This window comes from Salvia hispanica, chromosome 2 (genome assembly GCF_029641045.1).
Source record: "Salvia hispanica isolate PSC_SH4W2 chromosome 2, Shi_PSC_v1, whole genome shotgun sequence".
NCBI classification, from domain to species: Eukaryota; Viridiplantae; Streptophyta; class Magnoliopsida; order Lamiales; family Lamiaceae; genus Salvia; species Salvia hispanica.
The window spans coordinates 62,122,865-62,140,923 of record NC_142693.1 but is presented as its reverse complement, the minus strand read 5'-3'; the positions used below and the strand labels follow the sequence as shown (position 1 = coordinate 62,140,923).

Sequence of the window (18,059 nt, the reverse complement as noted above, 5' to 3'; positions counted from 1 at the left end):
AAATTGACTAGGATAAATTAGTGCAATGCATGCTTGAATTTTTTTCGGTTGAGTAGATTTATCAAACTGATAAACAATAGCATTTGAATAGGCTACACGTTATATTTCCTGAAATAATAATAACAATAACAATAATAATATATGAGTAGACATATAGGCGGAGTATGATAGTTGACTGATAAGTATGGATTTAATAATTCAACTCCCACCCAATTGTTTAAAGCATTACAGATATTTACAACCATTTTTCACTTTCAAAACACTTTCTCTCAATCATTGAGTTTGAGATGGATGATGAACGCAGAGGTGTGTTGTCAATCTTAAGCGGCGGAGACGATTGGTTTGCCTGGTATTCTTCAATAACAGATTTCAAGCCGAATTTGGGAGAAGAGGATTTGATACATGAGGAATTAGCAGGAGGATGGGTTTTGTATGAGACACCATTAAGCCAACTCAAGATCATGTCTCTGCTCAGATTCATTGCATCTTCAAGAAATTGGATGGTACACTTCCATTGTTTGATGCAATTTTGGAGAGTCGTGAAAGTGGAAGGGAGCCATCACCATCTCTCTTGTTCACACCTTCCTTTTTATGTTACAAGTCTCAACAAGGGATTATGTAGGCTCCGGAAGCTATGTATCAATCAGGAGTATGTTGCCGGAGGAGATGATGAGAAGCAGCTTGGAGGCGTGGGATGGGTGTACCGGAACAGGCTACCCGAATCCACACCGGATCTAAGACTATACTCCACCCATGAATTTCCGATGCGGGATGAAGCTGCTCGCTGCGGTTTCAGAGCTTACATGGCACTGCCTCTATTTGATTCCCACACATTTCAATTCTACGGTGTGTTGGAGATCTTTCAAAGATATAATTCTCTTCATAAGATGAATCATTTGCTATCTGTGCTGGATGGAGCACTGCAGGTACCTTATTTCCTTCAACCAATTAATTATAACATGTTAGCGTCTTACTTGCCAATTGAGTTGCGCTTTATCGTCATTTATAACATGTTAATTCAATACTCATGCATCAGTTCGCAGGGTTGAGATCCAATCACAAATCCATTGCTATTACAAAAGAAATGGTAAACATAGTACTGATTGATTAAAATGAACAATTTCAGTGACTGCAGTTTCTCATTTCGTAACCTTCATATAAGCAGAGGCAGCCTGGAAGTGAAATATCACAGGTACTTGAATTGGTTATGGCGACAATCCCGCGAATATATCTGGCACAAGTTTGGATCCCTTGTAACAAGCAGTGTGTTAACATATTCACCAACTTATGTTGCATGGAGATGGTATCCTTCATAGATTCTCAAACTAAGATATTCAATTCGTGGTCTGATATTGATGTTGATATGCATGACTATCTTGAAGCTTGTGAATTTCACAATCTTCAAATAGATCTTCACAGTTTCCATTCAACTTTATGTGGTCTCACCATATCTGAAAATTCAACGGCCCACTATGTCCAACGGGCTAGGATGTCCCATTTTATTGCAGTTTCTCATAAGAGCAATGACAATAACTTGTATTGCGTCATTCAATTTTTTCTTCGAGCAAAGTATACACGAGATGATCATTCTCTACACTTGCTCTTAAGGATACTAGAGATCAATCTCAAGAGTGTGAGTGTAATGTTTGTCTCTGGAAAACAACTTCTAGAGGAATATGTAAGGCCGAATGCAATTGAATGCGAGTCAATCGATACTTTCAGTTTGATCAAGTCTTACAAGCAAAACTTTTTGGAGTTAGATGTGACAACATACTTGAAGACGATCGACTCATGTTACCTAAAACCTTCCTCTACGGGTACGGACAAAGGATGGATTTTTTGCTTGCCAGCTGAACAAAGCGTATGCGAAGAACATGTTGAAAGTAACTCGTGGTTGGTCAAGATGAAGATGGAAGGTTTAATGGAGAAAATAGCAACAAAATCTTCGAAACACAATAATTGGATAGTCCAATTTTGGGCGCCCAAAATGGAGAATGGTAGGTGTTGTCTGAAAACTTTATATCAACCTTATGCTGTTAGCTATCTTGCAAAGGGTGTAGCTTCCTTTAGGAAACAATGTATGGAAAATTACTATTTTGTTGATGACGAAGCCAAACAAGATGAACTCGGACCCCCTGGACGTGTCTTCAGATTCAAACATCCTGAAATTAGTCCCGATCTCTTCTACTACACTAGAGAAGAATTTCCAATGAGAAACTTTGCTATGGTTTGTTGCAATCGAGGATACTTGGTTTTACCCGTATTTGAGAATGAAGGTATAGGAAATCACAAGATTGTGGGTGTGCTAGAGTTCCTAGGATTTTATCATTCTGACCTTCCAATCATCGAAAAACTAATGAAGGTACTATCTCTTGTCATTTTTGAATTATTATTATTTAGTCTTTGTGAAAACAATGTACCTGCCAATGCAGGCAACAAAACTATGCTCGACTCACATAGACTACCACCCGAGATTCTTAGCAAATGAACCTGCCAATGTATGCTTTAATAGTACAATTTAAGCTTTGCAAATCTGTCACCAACATGTATGTATGCATGTCTTTATTCGAGTTAATTTGTTCTTTTTTTTTAATCAGATTTTCAATGGCACGGAAAAAGCTTTGCGAGAAATCCGTAATGTCCTTATCCTAATCAACGTCATTCCCCAACTCTATATGACAAATGTTTGGGTCCCTACGAGAGATTGTGGTGGTACTACTAATAGTAACAGGAGTTGCATGGAGCTGACATTTTCTACTAATGATTTCATGAAATCTATGGCTACAAATTCAGTTCACGGGATTCATGTTCAAGCCAGAAAAGGAATGATTGGGATGGTATTGGCATCGGAAAACAAATCATGTTTTTGTCCAAATTTAAGTGAGTTTAGCATAGTTGACCACCCCATGTCACACTATGACATGAGGGATCGACGTGATGTTTGTTTTGCAATTTGTTTGCAAAGTTCAGATACCGGTAACCTTGTTTATGTTATGGAGTTTTTTCTCTACCAAGGTCCTGCAACACGTATGGATGTTGGGTCCTTCTTGAGCCTTCTATTGCCAATAATAAAGCATGCATTAAGATCATTTAAGCTGGCATGTGGGAAACATCTAGGAGAAGAGCTGGTGGTTGAAGTTATTGAATTTTCTGATGCAAACAAACTTGATTCCTCTGAATTAGAGCCAGCATGTGTGTATCCAATCATATTTAAAAGTGTGCAGTACAATCTAAAAGGATGCCATCACACTGAAGTACAACTACCGAATGAGTATCATCATATCGAAGAAGAACAACATGCAGAAGAATGCAATGAAGAACAACAAAATGTGTACCATCATGCCGAAGAAGAACAACACGCCAACGAATGCCCCGTTGAAGATTCATATTTCAATGCACGAGAAAGAGAGAAGCGAAAAAACTCTCTCAATCTTAGCACTGAGGTTCTCGAATCACATTTTGGGAAGAAGCTAAAAGATGTTGCAAAAGAGCTTGGTGGTCAGTATATAGTATAACCTATATATGGTTTAGTCTGTTATGAAACAAAATGTTGATTATCTACTTACGTGAATGAGTATTAACTTGTTCTTACAGTTGGAAGGTCAACAATAAAGCGTGCGTGCAGGGAACATGGCATTCGGAGGTGGCCAAATAGGATACAACACAAGAAAAATCCAACCCTTATTGGAGAACAAAGTGCTGCAGATTCAGAGCAAGACATGTTGCCATCAACCGACAACTTGCATCCATTGGATAATGTGACACAAACAAACACGGGAAAGGTGATTGTAAAGGTGAAGTATAAAGAAGATATAATAAAATTTGAGTTGTCTCTATCATTATTAGGATTGGCAAAGCTTAGTGAAGAAGTGGCGAAGAGTCTAAATCTGGAGATGGGTAGTTTCAAGTTGAAATACATGGATGAAGATGGTGATGAGATTTTAATAAGCAGAGATGTTGATTTGCAACTCTGTCCAAAGACTCGAACGACAAAAGGCGAGACACTCATCCAACTGTTGGTTCGATGACTAAGCTCTACTTTTTTCTTTCAATCCATTTATGAACAAGCGTCTTTGTAAGTTTCTGGACTGATTTGGCTTACACATTCTGCTCTGTCAAAACTTTGTTTGTATCTTTCTCTTTATAGGATCTACAGTATTTTACAATCTATTACTCGAACAGATCTTGAATTAGTTCATTAACGATTATCTTTATACATATGTGTATCGGTTTCTAATCTTCAAATAAATGTTCTTCCTCTGTTCAAATAAATGTTCTTCCTCCTATGCTATACATGCTGCATTGTTCATAATTAAAAGGATCTGTGTTATTTCTAGATCGCACTTTCATGATTTTTTGTAGCGATTTTATTGTGAATAAATCTGTGTAAAATACAACGGTGGAGATTTGTTTTATCAGTATTTTGTTTTCGAATTTTAGCTGAGGATTGCACTTGGAAATATACGCTGTTGGCTATATCTGATTTAGAGGTTAGCATAGCCGATCTACATTGGTTAATTTTTCCTTTTAAAGTTTATGCAGAATTTGAGATTCCTATTTCTCTTGAGCTGATAGCAATTTATATCCTAAAATTCAACAGAGGGAGAACACTTTATTTGAAGATTTGGAATCCACACATATGTGTAAAGAGAATCTTCAATGAACTGATTCAAGATCTGGTCGAGTAGAGTAGTAGAGTTTAGAATAGATCCTCTGAGGAGATTCATGAGCTATTAAATGGTTTCGTGTTAATTCGTGTTTCCATCACCAGTTAATTCGCCTTTGTTCCAACAAACGGTTTACAACTACTTGTCCAAAAGTTGTTACAGATAAGGATGAATAATTAGATTACCTTTGCCCACACGAAGCATTGAAGAATCAATGATCTATCTGACTGAGGCTTAGCCTTGGCTGGTTGATGTGAATTCCACTGCAACAGCATCAAAATAATTGATGTTCCTGAAGAAAAGAGGACGCAATAAGTGAACTCGCGTAAACAGGAGTCAATATCCTATTTGCATGGTGGAAATGAAAAAGTCGGACTTAGAATACACGAATGTGCCTGTGATGTTGGCGTCCACCCAGAAAACAAGACTGGACTATGACCGTTTTTCGTCTAACAATGCTGAAACCTCAAAGATAATCATAGATAACTTATTTGTTACTAAAAGTTTAAGAAGCTCTGTATGAGATTAATAGGAGTAGGCAAAGGTATTCTCTAGTCTGTCTGAGTTCCATAAAAAAAAATGAAAGACGAGTTGACAACAGCCAAAACTGCATATCCTAGTCGCATACGAACCATCATGCATCTGGTTCTAACAATTTAAATGAATCCACGAATGTTTCTTATAGTGCCCCGTGTGATAGGCATGTTCCAGATTTTCATTTCTATTTTCATATCGAACTAAATGAGTATAAACAATCATGGTCTCTAAAACAAGAGTGATGATAAATCTTGATTTTCAGTTAACAATAGTATTTATCAGCAGGGGGCATTACCAGTAAAGATGCCAACAGTTGTCAGATTTCCCATAGCCATTGTGTGGTAAATCAGATACTCCGACAGGAAATGGCCGAACGCATAGATGAATGATAGAAATGTGGCCAAATACAGAGGCTTGTTATCGAGGTTGAACGCACAGAGATAGCAAAGAGTGCAAGTCAACAATGTCCAAACTCCAAACGTGCGCCCATGAACATCAGTCACTACAATGCCATACAAAAGATGTCAAAGTTACGATAATAGATGATATCAAAACACAATTGTAGGAAAAATCAAGTAAAGGAATCTTGTGTTAAATGCCAACAATGGTAGAAAAAACATACGCATATGTTATTTCTAAACTCGGTTACTAAATGACATAACATGTGTAGTTAAACATAACTTCATGTGGATCAAAAGCAATGAAATGTAACAAAACTTGAATCTTAGAGGAAATAAAGCCACGTCATAAAAAGGATGGTCGTGGTCTAGGAGAAAACTCGCCTACTTTGGTTACATAGACAAGTAGTTGTAGACCTTCTGTGGGTACAAAGGCGAGTTAACTGGTGATGGAAACACGGATTAACACGAAACCATTCCGTATCTCTGGAATGTGTTCATAGGATTTATTCTATCGTCTATAACACGGACCAGATCTTGAATTAGTTAATTGACGATTATCTTTTCACATATGTGTGTGAATTCCAAATTTTCAAAGAAATGTTCTCCCTCTGTTTACATTTTGGAATTAAACAAGATATTGTTCTCTCAAATTTTGCTTAAACTTTCAAAAACAAAAATTACTAAAACCTTGTTCAGCAATACTTACACTCAAATGTAAATCCAATATCCTAAACTCAAAATCAGATATGACCAACTGCCAATAGCGGTAATTCCAATTGCAATCCTCAGCTAAAATTCAAAAACAAAATACTGATAAAAACAGAGTCCCAAATCTCCACCATTGTATTTAACACAGATTTATTCACAATTAAATCGCTACAAAAAATCATGAAAGTGCGATGTAGAAATAACACAGATCCTTTTAATTATGAACAATGCAGCATGCATGTATAGCATAGGAGGAATACCACGACAACTTCAAATCTACTTCAATAAAATCAAATCGAATCCAATTAGCAAACAATAGTGAGTGCTGTGAATTTCCATTGATCAATGATTTGATCGATTGCATTAATCACTGATGAATAAAGGAAAAGCAAGGAAGGAAGCATAGTGGTGGTTTTGGAGTAAACAGCGAGGCGAAGAGCCTAAATATCGAAGAATTCGAACCACACCGAAACTAATCGGAGAGTGCCCACCAGCATCAGCCACCACCCTATTAATCTGTCATCCCACACACATAGAAGCAAGCATCAATATTGCTCAAAAGTTATATTTGTTTCCTCAAAATCGACTTCATAAACATCACAAATGAAAGCATGAAAATGGTTCATACTACAACAGATGATGTCCTGTTATTCGTCAGCATCGAATATCTAAAAAGCACAGACCTACTTATGTAAGAGCTCAGACCTTCTTATGTAATAAGAGCTCATCGAAGCATCATAACAAAAACGATCAAAATGGAAGTTCTTCAACAACATATGCAACTAACTAACAAAGCAATCATGAATTTCAACAAGATACTGAACAAGAAGGAATCCACTAGTTCAACGCCTTTTTCGCATATGACATAACAATTCATCAGAGGCCGAAGAGAAAACAAATATCTAAAAAGCACGACCTAAGAGCTCAACAAGGCATTATAACATAAAGACTTATGTAAGAACTAACAAAGCATCAAGGTGAAACCAGTTTTTAATACCATGAACCGAAAGGGCTACTCGTTCAACGCCTTCTTGGCAGCGTTCTCTTCTGCTTTCATCTTCTTCTCCTACCTTCTCTTCTTGTAATCATCCAACATCTTGGGCATCTCTTCCATCAGTCGAGCAGTATTGGCTCGCTTCTCAGCAGCCAACCTAGCAACCTTGTGACCTTTCCTCTTCATCTTCATCTCCTTCCTTTCTGAATCAAATTCCCAATCACCTCCAGCAAGGAGGACCTCTTTGCGGATCTGAGCTCGGCGGCGTGCACTGATAGCTAGTAACTAACCAAAATTCCTCTTAATTCCATGTGCCTCACATTGAACTACTTATCAAGTCACACTTAATTATAGCAATTAATCCAAGTTCCAACTACATTATTTCATTCTCAAGCATAATGGCTTGCAATATAAAGCTTACTATAAATAATATTCTTATCTTCCCTTAACCACTACCTTACACCTCCTGTCCCCCTCTATTGGAGGGATGGGGGGTGTCCTTACAAATACTTACTCAAGGTCAAAGAATTGTATAAACAAAAAAATGGCTTCCTTGATCACTATTCTTCTCATAATTTCATCTATTTTCATGAGCTCTTCAAATTCAATGAGTATGGACTACTATATATAAGCAAACATGCCCGGAGGCGGAGGCGGTGATCTCCAAGATTGTGAATAAGGGCATGATCAATGACAAGACTGTGCCATCAGCTCTACTTAGAATGCACTTCCATGACTGTTTCATTAGGGTATAAATAAATAAATTTCTTTTTTTTTTTCATTCTTGATAGAATTGTTATACATGTGTGTCACTTTGTGTATGTTTTGAAGGGTTGTGATGCTTCTGTGCTGCTGAATATAAGTGGGAAAGAGAAGGCTGAAAAATATGGTGCTCCAAATATTTCATTGCATGCATTTTATGTGACTGATAATGCAAAGGAGGAATTGGAGAGGATGTGCCCTGGTGTGGTCTCTTGTGCTGACATTTTGGCTCTTGCTGCTAGGGATGCTGTTGCACTTGTAAGTTCATTTAAGTTATTGTGATGTGGTGCTTCATCTTAATTATTAGGGAATTTTGTCGAAAACCATGAAATTTGGTTATGGGAGGCCCGTTGCGATTTCCGCCAACTATAGATCAAAAAGTTGTACCGCTTTACTTATTCAAGGTTGTTTCACGGTGTCAGGTTCGTCATGGCCATCAAAAAAATATTTTTTCCTATTAGTTGGGTAAAACTTCGATGACATTTATATCCTACCGTGAACACCAACGTCATTAACTAATCTAGCTCCTTGAGATAAATTTAGGAATTTAGATTGCGATGTTATTCAGTAATTTCGGAAAATTTTTTTAAGTAATTTAGGAAGTTATATTATGTAATTTATGACTTTGACTTATGTAAGTATGTGAATTTAAATTATGAAAATTTTAGTCATTTTATTTTGAGTTTATGATTATCATGTGTTTAGATGTGACGGCTTCCATTGTTGGAAGATATGACAACCCAAAAATAGAGTTGCAATATCTTTTTCTCCATCATTTTACTAGCAAAAATAGAGTTTTTTAATAATAAGTTCTCATGTTTAGTCTGACCATATACTATACCATGCATAACATATTTATGCAGGAGGGCACACACTTGGATTCTCCCACTGCTCATCCTTCCAGAACAGGATCCACAACTTCGACAGCTTAAACGACGTCGACCCAACAATGGACTTGCCCCATGCACAACAAGGTCAGGAGCGCCGGAGCCAACATGGATTCTACACCAATTGTATTTGACAATGCTTACTAGTTACTACAAACTGCTTCTTCAAGGAAAGAGCCTTTTCTCTTCCGACCAAGCGCTGCTCACAACTTCTAAAACCAAAATACAGTTGTTGTTATATCACTACAAAAAACACGCTAATTACCAACGGAAATATCCGTGGGTAAAATCAATTTATCCGTTGGAAAACAGCATTACCAAGGGATTACCAAGGGATAGTAGCCATAAGTAAAAGCGACGACGCTAATTTTTTTACCAAGGGATATTATCCCTTGGTAAAATTTCCAACGGCAAATCCCTCGGTAAATCTAGCTCAGGGTTTAGGGAATTTCCAACGGCAGTTATCCGTTGGTAATTGCTGATTATGGTTTAGAGAATTACCTACGGCAAGTGACCGTTGGTAATCTGCAGAAATTTTTTCCATTTCACATTTCATCATGCCTGTACAATATCGTTTTTCTAGCAATATAATTAAATCAATAACCAATAAATAATGACCACCAAAATGAGAATTAGGATAGATAAACCTCAGAATTCTTCGTCAAAACATAACAAATACTGTACGAATCAAAAAGAAACATAGAGTATAAAGTTTAGAAGTTAGTTTGTGAGACACCAATTCTAAGTAGTAGCAGTAGCATCATCATCATCATCAACAACAGGATTTTGACTTGATTGTTGGAGTTCCTTTAGTTAGTTTGTGAGACATCAATTCTAACTAGTAGCATCATCATCATCATCTGCAGCAGGAGTGTGACTTGATTGTTGGGGTTCCTTAGACATGAACCGCTTCATCATCTCTTTCAGCTCCAGCCCTTGCTTAGGAAATTCTTGCTGCATTTTGGCCATCACTTCTTGTTGCATTTGATCTCGCATCTGGTCTAGAATGGAAGGATCCAAGCCAACTGAGGGGTTTTTGTCAAGTTGTTACATATGAGGCGTTTTGCAAAGTTCCCTGCCCCTATCATCCTCTTTTTCTTGTCTAGCTTGCCTCCAAGAACATCATCTATGAAAATCTTGCTCAAATTTGGATTGTCACCCTTTGTTGCAGCAATAGCTTTCACTTTAGCCTAAATAATAACAAATTTATACATGTAAAATTAGCATTCGAGGAATATCAAACTTACACTTGATATTAGTTTAAGAACAAAACTATACGTGTAAATCTCATGACTTGAACATCGGCCCTTCGCTACTAATCAGATGTTTAAACTAACACAACGTCAACCATAAGAGGAGTATTCACTTAACCTCACCAAAATAATTCATCTGTTTACAATCTGCCAATTCTACACTTAACTTTTCATTTGATTTCAAATCTTGACATGCAAATTTAGTTTTTAATATCTTTGCATGTTCGTATGTCCTTGCTCATGAAGAAGCCCCTTTCTGTCTAATTATTATGATTGTGAGTAAAAAAATGGGCTTAATTGTGGATTTTGTAAATTAAAATGTTGCATTCATCTCTGTTATTGGACAGCTGATACCACCAGATTTTTGCATTAGTCCATCACTAATCCCATCACTAATTGCAACTTTATATTATCCTTTCCTTTTATATTTGCAGATAAGAAAATCGCAAAACAAAAGAGGCAAAAATAGCAGAGTGCCGTGAAGCTCAATTTCAGCAATTCAATGAAAAAAAAGGCTAAACTTTTGTCAAGAAAATTGCTAAATATAGGAAAAGATAAATCAGATGGCAGCAAAACGAAAAACCTATTGATAGTAAATTGAATCTACCACATATCTCAGTTACAATAGAATATAGCAAGTTCTGGTTGTAGAACTTACATCAATATCAGCAGCCCTTTTATATGTGTAACTCCCGTCCTCGTAAGTGTGTAGTGAGTGGAACGATTCATACATACAATCCCTCACTGAGACACCTCTCTCGGCTGCCTATTAAAGAAGAATTAAATAAAACATGAGTTAATTTAACATCATGAGTTAATCATGAGTTACTGATTACTGCCTATTAAATAGCACAAAATCAACATATCCAGTCACTTCTTCACAACATGTTCCATGATAACTAAAATAAAAATAAAAGAGATTTACATTTAGATCTTATATCTTCACTTCAGCTTTAATCTGTAAATCTCCTAAATTTGCTCCTCAAATAAAATCTCAAGCACAGATCTCCTGCAAAGTTAATACACGCAATAAACTTTCAAACGACAATATACTTTGATATCCACAAATCTCCACAGTTAATCCTACAATAAACGGTTGATACAGGTATTTTCTCTACAACAATATCTCAAGCAATAGGAACGCTAGGAAGATTAGAAAAGAGAAGAACCAAAAAAGAGTCAGTCTTATTCATCTTCTATACACACTCAATTCCAATTCCAGTTCCAAGTCACTGTTACACAAAAAGGTAAACACCACACCATTCTTATAATTCCTTTGTATCAAACTAGAACATTATAAATAAGACAGTTTTGCAAACAACAGCAGTCTAAGGATTAAAGTCTTGAACGTACCTAGCATATGTTGTAATTCTTGAACAAAAATCAACAAATAATCCTGACTTCTTTTTTATTCTTTCAACTCAAATTAGAAAAGGTAAGAAAGAAGAAAGAAGAATGAGCACTTAGCATTTGACAAATTTGACCAATAAAACCAATAATCAGGTACATTTGACAAGCATCACCAAAATCTCAAGTTATGACAAATAGGTAATAGACAAAGTGTTATAACACAATTAGCATTACAAGTTACATAGAATATTATATTTTACCTATTCTAGCAGCTTTCCAGAAAACCCCTTGAAATCTGCCATAACAAAAACAAAATCAGAATGGAAAGAGACTCATGTTTATGGAGATCATGAAATAAGAGTGATCACATACAGGGGTCTGAAAGATTGAGAACCAAATAAAAAATAATAAGAAAAATTTACCTAGAGTCTAATCTAAAACACCAAAACCAAAAGAAGTCATAGAATGGACCATCTCTATTTGATCAAGCAGCTGGCTTTTTCTCCTTCTTCATTCTTCACTGCATCAAAGAGTTCAAATAATAAAAGCAAGAATATCTGCTAACATAATTAAAGTTAATGATTAGCAGCAACAAATAATCAGTAGTACAGAAACTAGAAAAGACCAACTCTGCTATCAAGTTTATTTAGTTTACAGGGGAATGGTGGTCTGTTAAACTCATATTTCTGTGTGATATCTTTGTGAATACTACGAAATTGTCTTATAAAGCCAAATATAGAAAATTCTTTTTCTAAACCAATTCATTTCCTTATAAAGCTAGGGACAACATGGTTTAGAGTTCTAGAATAACAGTCAAAGATTTGTGTTAATAATAGTCAAAGAAGAGAGCTAAAAAGGATATTAATGGGGTGAGAGTCAGACAGATGAACAGGCATTGGGTGTTTATAAGCATTTAGAGCAGTGGATGAGTATATATTTTGCCGTTGAACAAAGTGATGAGAAAGAAGCAAACATCTGAAACAACTACTACTACCTTTGCATCTTGTTAGTTTTTATTTGACCTGTGCAATAACTAAATCAGAAGAGGCGACACAGTTTTATCTGTGCAATAGCTAAATCAGAAAGGGAGAAGTAAATCTATTCAACCATGGTTTTAGCCAAAAAAAAGAGCCTAGATTTTACTTTACCTAGAAAAATAATTGTCCCATCATCTTAGTTTAGGAACAGAGTTACATAGGTGAACCTGTAACAAATTACTCAGAGATTCAACTAGATTCAATGCTGTAACAAATTACTCAGATTCAACTAGATTCAATGCACCTAACTTTTACACACACGTACAAATGTTGGTGTGTGTGTGATTGATACTCCAAATTTCCATCTCCACAAATGAATCCAACAAAGTCCAATTATAAGTCATGAATAATCCTCAAATACATTTATTCAAAAAAGAAAAACATGTGACCAAATGATCAATAGACACCAGTCCTAATCATACAAGACAGGGAAAACAAAACTACAACAATGCCAATCAGTTTGCATCCAACATTCATCTTAATCTTTAATCTACGAGCAAAAGCAATGCAAACAAGGGCATTCTGCCGAACATGCATTCTACTGCCAACTGAGAAATGTTTGTGAACAACACAAGCTTCTAATGCAATGTATACTTGATAGTTCATAACTTGGTTCTCATGTATCATGTAGTTTGGATTAAATTTTGCACTTTTTGGCAGATTTTAAACCCCAATCGAACTAAGAGAAAGCCTTCAGAATTACACTAAAAAGTTAATAGTGCTAAGATCAGCCATGATTAGTTGATTACAGTGAGCTCAGTATAAATAGTGAAGGCATAAGACATAAGAAGGTTGAGCTAAATTGCCACATTCCCTTTCCTCAATATGTAACCGATACATCAAATTAAATGCCCTAGCTTCTACACTAAACTGTAAAACAAGATTTAATTAGGATATTTTGTTTCCTACTTTCATTAACATCATCATAATCATCATAGCCATATAAAAATTGCAACAATTAAATCACATCAAACTAAATATTAGTGCAAGCACACTCAATCAGAGTTGGAGCTACACTCAATCCTTCCATTCTAAATCAAAAAAGAAACATGTAGTTCATAGTTTGACCCAAAATCAACACTAATTCTCAACTAAAAATCAAATGCATCAAACTATATGGTAATTGCATAGTTGAATATAGAGAATGGGAAAATGCACGCCAACACTCATGGACGAAAATTGAACCAACACTCGTGGACGAAAATTGAAACAAATAAAGTGCGGGGAAATTAACAGACTGATGTGGAGGAAAATTGAACTCCATACGAAAATGTGGAAAATTCCTAAAACAAACCACACAAAAGAAGAGATAAATCACCGCTACAGAATCAGTGTGGGGGAAAAACGACAGCTCCCTCTCCTTTCTCCTTCCTCGCAGTTGTGGCTTGTGGCTTCAGAATCACCTCTACAGAATCACCTCGCAACTTCCACGGACTGAGGAGATTACGAGCTGAACGGTCGAATCGAGCTAGGGTTTGGAGAATTTCAAATAGCTGAACGGTGAATCGATCAATTTGTGAGATTAGAGGAAGGGTTTATTTTTTGGTGATGAAGTGGAATCACTTATGGAATAAAAATTGTTTAAAAATCCAAGAATATAATTGTGTAAAAAGCGGATAAATTTTCCCACGGATGTTGGCCGTCGGAAATTAATTATAATCGCAGCTTTAAGTTTCCAACGGATATTGGCCCTCGGTAAATGATTTATAAAATAATTATTTTTAAAAAATAATAGCTTTACCCACGGAAAATTCCGTTGGTAAAATAAACTGACATAGTCCGTGACGAAAACGTTGGAAATAACGTCGGGAAAATAACCAACGGTAAATCCCTTGGTAATCCATTGGTAAATTCCGATGGAAATTATGTGGTTGGTAAATCCCTTGGTAATTAGCGTTTTTTTTTGTAGTGTATGAGTAACTCTAATAAATAGCCCTCCACCAACTATGATCTAACTTCACCAAAATAGATTTCAATTTACACATCAATGCTCATTCAATCTCACTATGAATTTAAATGATTCGTTAAAAATTATTCGTGGAAATTTGCCTCTTATTTGTTGGACTAAGGAGCCCGATAGGAAAGCGAATTAATCCATAACAGTGAAAAATGCTCAAACTAAAAAATCACAAGAGTAGTAAGCATATGTGTCGACTTTGTAGTAAACAGCAAATCCAAGTGACACTTACATGGAAAACGATACAAACTACTCAAACCGAGATCCGAAGACTACAAGTAGCAAGAAAAAGAAAATCCATGAAGGAAGACAAAAGCTATACCAAAATTCTAAAATTATCTACTTTAATCGATATAGTACAAGTGAAATGAGTCCAACAATAACTGACGGATCAAAACAACAAAATGAAATGTGTGATCAAGGTCTAGGCTGACACACATGATTCATATATCTACTTACATATTCTATAATCTACAGTACTTGATATTTATATATACTACTCTCTTTTATCCAAAGTAGTAATACATAAAACTAGCTAATCCTAGCCCAACTATTGACATTCATATAAACTATTCACTTAACCATCTCTCTTACAAGAAGCCTTTTGGATCTATCTATGTCCAAGAAACACAAACAAATCTGTCTCTCCAACTCCTCCAACTGTTCCACTAAGCAAGACTCATGCACTTGAAACTCCCTCACCACTTCCCTCAACGTCTCCTTCCTCCCTTTCCTAACACAAACTGTTGAAAAGTAAAATGCAGAAAATAAAAGACGCTAAAAGCTTTGAAGACTACATTGTATTAGGCTTGAATTATTATTGTTGATACATAGTACATCTCTATTTATAGGACTAGAAAAGTAATGCACCTAGGAACAATACAATTGGAACTATAACACTATTAATGTCATGTTCCTTGAAAATCTAAAGTGACTCTTTCCAATATTCTTGAGACTCTAATAGTCTATTTACAACACAAACATCCGCAACAAACCTCCTATGCTCAATCTCATCCTCAAGCCTCTTCACAATCCCTCCAGCCGTTTCTCGTCGCAGCTCCGCTCAAGCCGCCTCATCTTCTTAATGCACCGAATCCCATCAGAACCAGACTGGCAAGAGATTTCTTGATGGTCAAAGTTTGCCTCTTGAGCTTTTTGCACGTGTGTGTCAGACCTTGGAACATGGCCACGTGGCATTCGCGTAAATCAAGGAATGAATTAGTATAGTACTTATCAATTTCAGAATAAATTTGGAACGATAAAGAGTTCAACAAGCATAAAATATGATAAATTGTTTGTTATTTCTTTAAAAATCATTCATATAATTAGTTAAAGATATGTAGACATCTAATTATAACATAAACCATGAAACTCTTAAAAAGTGAACATATTAAGCTAGTTGTTAGAAAAAAAATAGGATGAACTTATTTAATAAGTAAAGGACTAACCGTTATTTGCAAATGGTATTTTGAGCTTACAACATATGATCTTTCTCATCTTAATCCGACAAACAAATGATCCTAACAAATTAATGGATAAGAAAATTTATTTTCCAAAAGAAGAAGGCCAATTTATAGTTTTCTTGGTTTAGTTGGCAACTAAAATCCTACACCCACAATTATAGTCTTTCACATGTTTTGTGTGCATTCCTTCCACGTTAACATTGTGTACGTGTAAGATATACAGAAGCTTCGGTAACATTATAACGGTTTGAATTTAAAATTTGAAGATATATTTTGAGCCAAAAATCAAGGAAATATTTAGAAGAATCAAATCAAAAAATACTCATTAGAATAATGATCCAATAGAACATGCACGGTAGAGCCTCAGGGCGCGAGGTGGAATCGCGATCCTAGTGTAGGATTGCTATGGGAGACCCGTTGCGATTTCCGCCAACTATAGATCAAAAGGTTGTACCGCTTTACTTATTCAAGGTTGTTTCACGGTGTGAGGCTCGTCGCGATGACCATTGTCATTAACTAATCTTAGGAAGTTAATATTATGTAATTTATGACTTTAACTTATGTAATATGGGAATTTAAATTATGAAAATTTTAGTCATTTTATTTTGAGTTTATGATTATCACGTGTTTAGATGTGACGGCTTCGATTGTTGGAAGATATGACAACCCAAAAATAGAGTTGCAATATCTTTTTCTCCATCATTTTACTAGCAAAAATATTCCGATGTTTTATAAGTAGTAAAAAACATTTTGATATTTATAGTACTTTATCTAAAAAAAATCTAAAAGTGTGCTTATTTTAATAAACAGACAAAAATAATAAAAAAATAGTTTAAATCTTAATTTCTAGAATAAATCTAGAAAATTTAAAAAAAGCTAGAAAATAAGCTAAAATGCCAAGGTGAGAGAAACACCAAAAGAGAATGAGGAATCATAAGCCTTGTGTGTTACCTTTAGGGTATGACCATATATAGAACCAAATACTTCCTTCGTCCCATTTTAGGAGTCTCATATAAGTATGATACGAATTTTGAAATATATAAAGAAAAGTTGGTGGTAAAGATAGTGTAATACTAATCCTATTTTATATAAGTGAAAAAAGGTTAGTGGAATAAAATGTAAGTGAAAAAAGGTTAGTGGAATGTGGGCCTATTAACATTTATGGAATATTTCAATCGGAATTTCTAAAGTGGGATATCTAACAATAATAAACCGAGACTTCTAAAGTAGGACGGAGGAAGTACTCATTAGCTATCTTCTTGTGTACGTGAATCACGGTATATGTTACAGGCAACTAGAAACATAGCCCCGATAAATATTTGGTCAGATAGATGATTATATGCTACGTGCATTCAGTTTAATTCGATTATATAAATAAAATCTACAAAATGTCAAAATTTATGTATTTAGATTTTGTAAATTAATAGGCAAATCTGTTATGGTCATGAATTTTGACGCAGATTGCCTAACAAATTGATAAAATAGTTTGGTAAAAAGAGTTAAAAAAAACATAAGAAAGGAAATAAAAAAAAAGGTTGAAAAGTAAAATAAATAAGAAAAGAAAGAGAGCTAACCGTTTGTTAATTCTTTTGCCCTGTTTTCTCTTCAACCGTTATATATTGATCCTCTCACACATTCACGCCAGAGACGAAGCCAGAAACTTTACGTTGGGGGGCCCGAGGCTTAGGTATTTTTTAGTACTGGCATTGTCGAAATTTTTTTTAGCATCAGCAATGGAGAATTGCAAAAGATATAGTAGATGAATAATGAGAGGAAAAAAAAGAGAATGCATAATAGAAATTAGAATTATGCTAGTACTATATGTGCTTATTATCGTTATAAAACAAGGTGCAAGTAAATTAGAGTAATATAAAACTAAAAGTTGGATATATGCAAATAAAATAGCAATTAGAGTAAAACTATTAGACATAAAAGTGTAAGAAAATAAAATAAGGATATTTTTTTTTATTTATAGGTAGAAGGATTTGAACTTGGAAAAAAAAAATATACTCTGTAATTAAGAAACTAAAACAAATTCTTGGA

General features: G+C 35.3%; 4 protein-coding genes and 1 long non-coding RNA gene across 21 annotated transcripts; 2 read left to right on the top strand and 3 right to left on the bottom strand.

Moving 5' to 3' along the window:
• The first annotated feature begins 206 nt into the window (after positions 1 to 206).
• LOC125201086 (protein NLP6-like) lies at positions 207 to 4,220 on the top strand. 2 transcript variants are annotated; one of them, XM_048099003.2, is made up of 6 exons: positions 207 to 926; positions 1,037 to 1,087; positions 1,166 to 2,362; positions 2,433 to 2,498; positions 2,598 to 3,498; positions 3,595 to 4,220. In XM_048099003.2, exons 1-6 carry the CDS (start codon positions 288 to 290, stop codon positions 4,026 to 4,028), a joined length of 3,288 nt encoding a protein of 1,095 aa, XP_047954960.1. In that variant the 5' UTR covers positions 207 to 287; the 3' UTR covers positions 4,029 to 4,220. The 2 variants fall into 2 exon arrangements, with proteins under 2 accessions (XP_047954960.1, XP_088921581.1); XM_089065455.1 differs by lacking the exon at positions 2,433 to 2,498.
• Positions 4,221 to 4,738: 518 nt separating this feature from the next.
• On the bottom strand, positions 4,739 to 7,499 carry LOC125204198 (uncharacterized). Its single transcript, XM_089065262.1, has 5 exons — positions 7,384 to 7,499; positions 6,942 to 6,981; positions 6,685 to 6,829; positions 5,500 to 5,706; positions 4,739 to 4,959 (listed from the first exon to the last, which is right to left on the bottom strand). Exons 1-5 carry the CDS (start codon positions 7,497 to 7,499, stop codon positions 4,844 to 4,846), a joined length of 624 nt encoding a protein of 207 aa, XP_088921388.1. The 3' UTR covers positions 4,739 to 4,843.
• A 491-nt stretch (positions 7,500 to 7,990) lies between these two features.
• LOC148932864 (peroxidase 64-like) lies at positions 7,991 to 9,090 on the top strand. The gene is made up of 4 exons (XM_089065261.1): positions 7,991 to 8,056; positions 8,139 to 8,327; positions 8,377 to 8,491; positions 8,933 to 9,090. The coding sequence occupies exons 1-4, from the start codon at positions 7,991 to 7,993 to the stop codon at positions 9,088 to 9,090; spliced, it is 528 nt and encodes a 175-aa protein (XP_088921387.1).
• Positions 9,091 to 9,570: 480 nt separating this feature from the next.
• Positions 9,571 to 14,192, bottom strand: LOC125198503 (uncharacterized). 16 transcript variants are annotated; one of them, XR_016135664.1, is made up of 8 exons: positions 13,915 to 14,192; positions 12,708 to 12,763; positions 12,554 to 12,621; positions 11,982 to 12,116; positions 11,820 to 11,854; positions 11,135 to 11,218; positions 10,868 to 10,975; positions 9,571 to 10,146 (listed from the first exon to the last, which is right to left on the bottom strand). It is a non-coding gene; the product is annotated as an uncharacterized LOC125198503 (long non-coding RNA). The 16 variants fall into 16 exon arrangements; XR_016135665.1 differs by having other exon boundaries at positions 12,554 to 12,581; positions 13,915 to 14,190; XR_016135666.1 differs by having other exon boundaries at positions 11,982 to 12,079; positions 12,554 to 12,581; positions 13,915 to 14,188.
• A 688-nt stretch (positions 14,193 to 14,880) lies between these two features.
• LOC148932863 (uncharacterized) lies at positions 14,881 to 15,851 on the bottom strand (the record flags this gene model as incomplete). Its single annotated transcript, XM_089065260.1, has 2 exons — positions 14,881 to 15,330; positions 15,630 to 15,851. Coding segments are annotated over 2 exons (426 nt in total), but the record flags the coding sequence as incomplete, so codon positions are not given.
• Positions 15,852 to 18,059: the final 2,208 nt, after the last annotated feature.

Coding starts and splice junctions, on each gene's coding strand:
- LOC125201086 (XM_048099003.2), top strand. CDS start 288: ATGGATGATGAACGCAGAGGTGTGTTGTCAATCTTAAGCGGCGGAGAC. Junction 927..1,036: donor TGCTGGATGGAGCACTGCAG/GTACCTTATTTC, acceptor CTCATGCATCAG/TTCGCAGGGTTGAGATCCAA. Junction 3,499..3,594: donor TGTTGCAAAAGAGCTTGGTG/GTCAGTATATAG, acceptor TTGTTCTTACAG/TTGGAAGGTCAACAATAAAG.
- LOC125204198 (XM_089065262.1), bottom strand. CDS start 7,499: ATGAAGATGAAGAGGAAAGGTCACAAGGTTGCTAGGTTGGCTGCTGAG. Junction 6,830..6,941: donor ACAGGACATCATCTGTTGTA/GTATGAACCATT, acceptor GTGGGATGACAG/ATTAATAGGGTGGTGGCTGA. Junction 4,960..5,499: donor AACTGTTGGCATCTTTACTG/GTAATGCCCCCT, acceptor TCTTTTCTTCAG/GAACATCAATTATTTTGATG.
- LOC148932864 (XM_089065261.1), top strand. CDS start 7,991: ATGATCAATGACAAGACTGTGCCATCAGCTCTACTTAGAATGCACTTC. Junction 8,328..8,376: donor CTAGGGATGCTGTTGCACTT/GTAAGTTCATTT, acceptor CTTAATTATTAG/GGAATTTTGTCGAAAACCAT. Junction 8,492..8,932: donor AGGTTGTTTCACGGTGTCAG/GTTCGTCATGGC, acceptor ATATTTATGCAG/GAGGGCACACACTTGGATTC.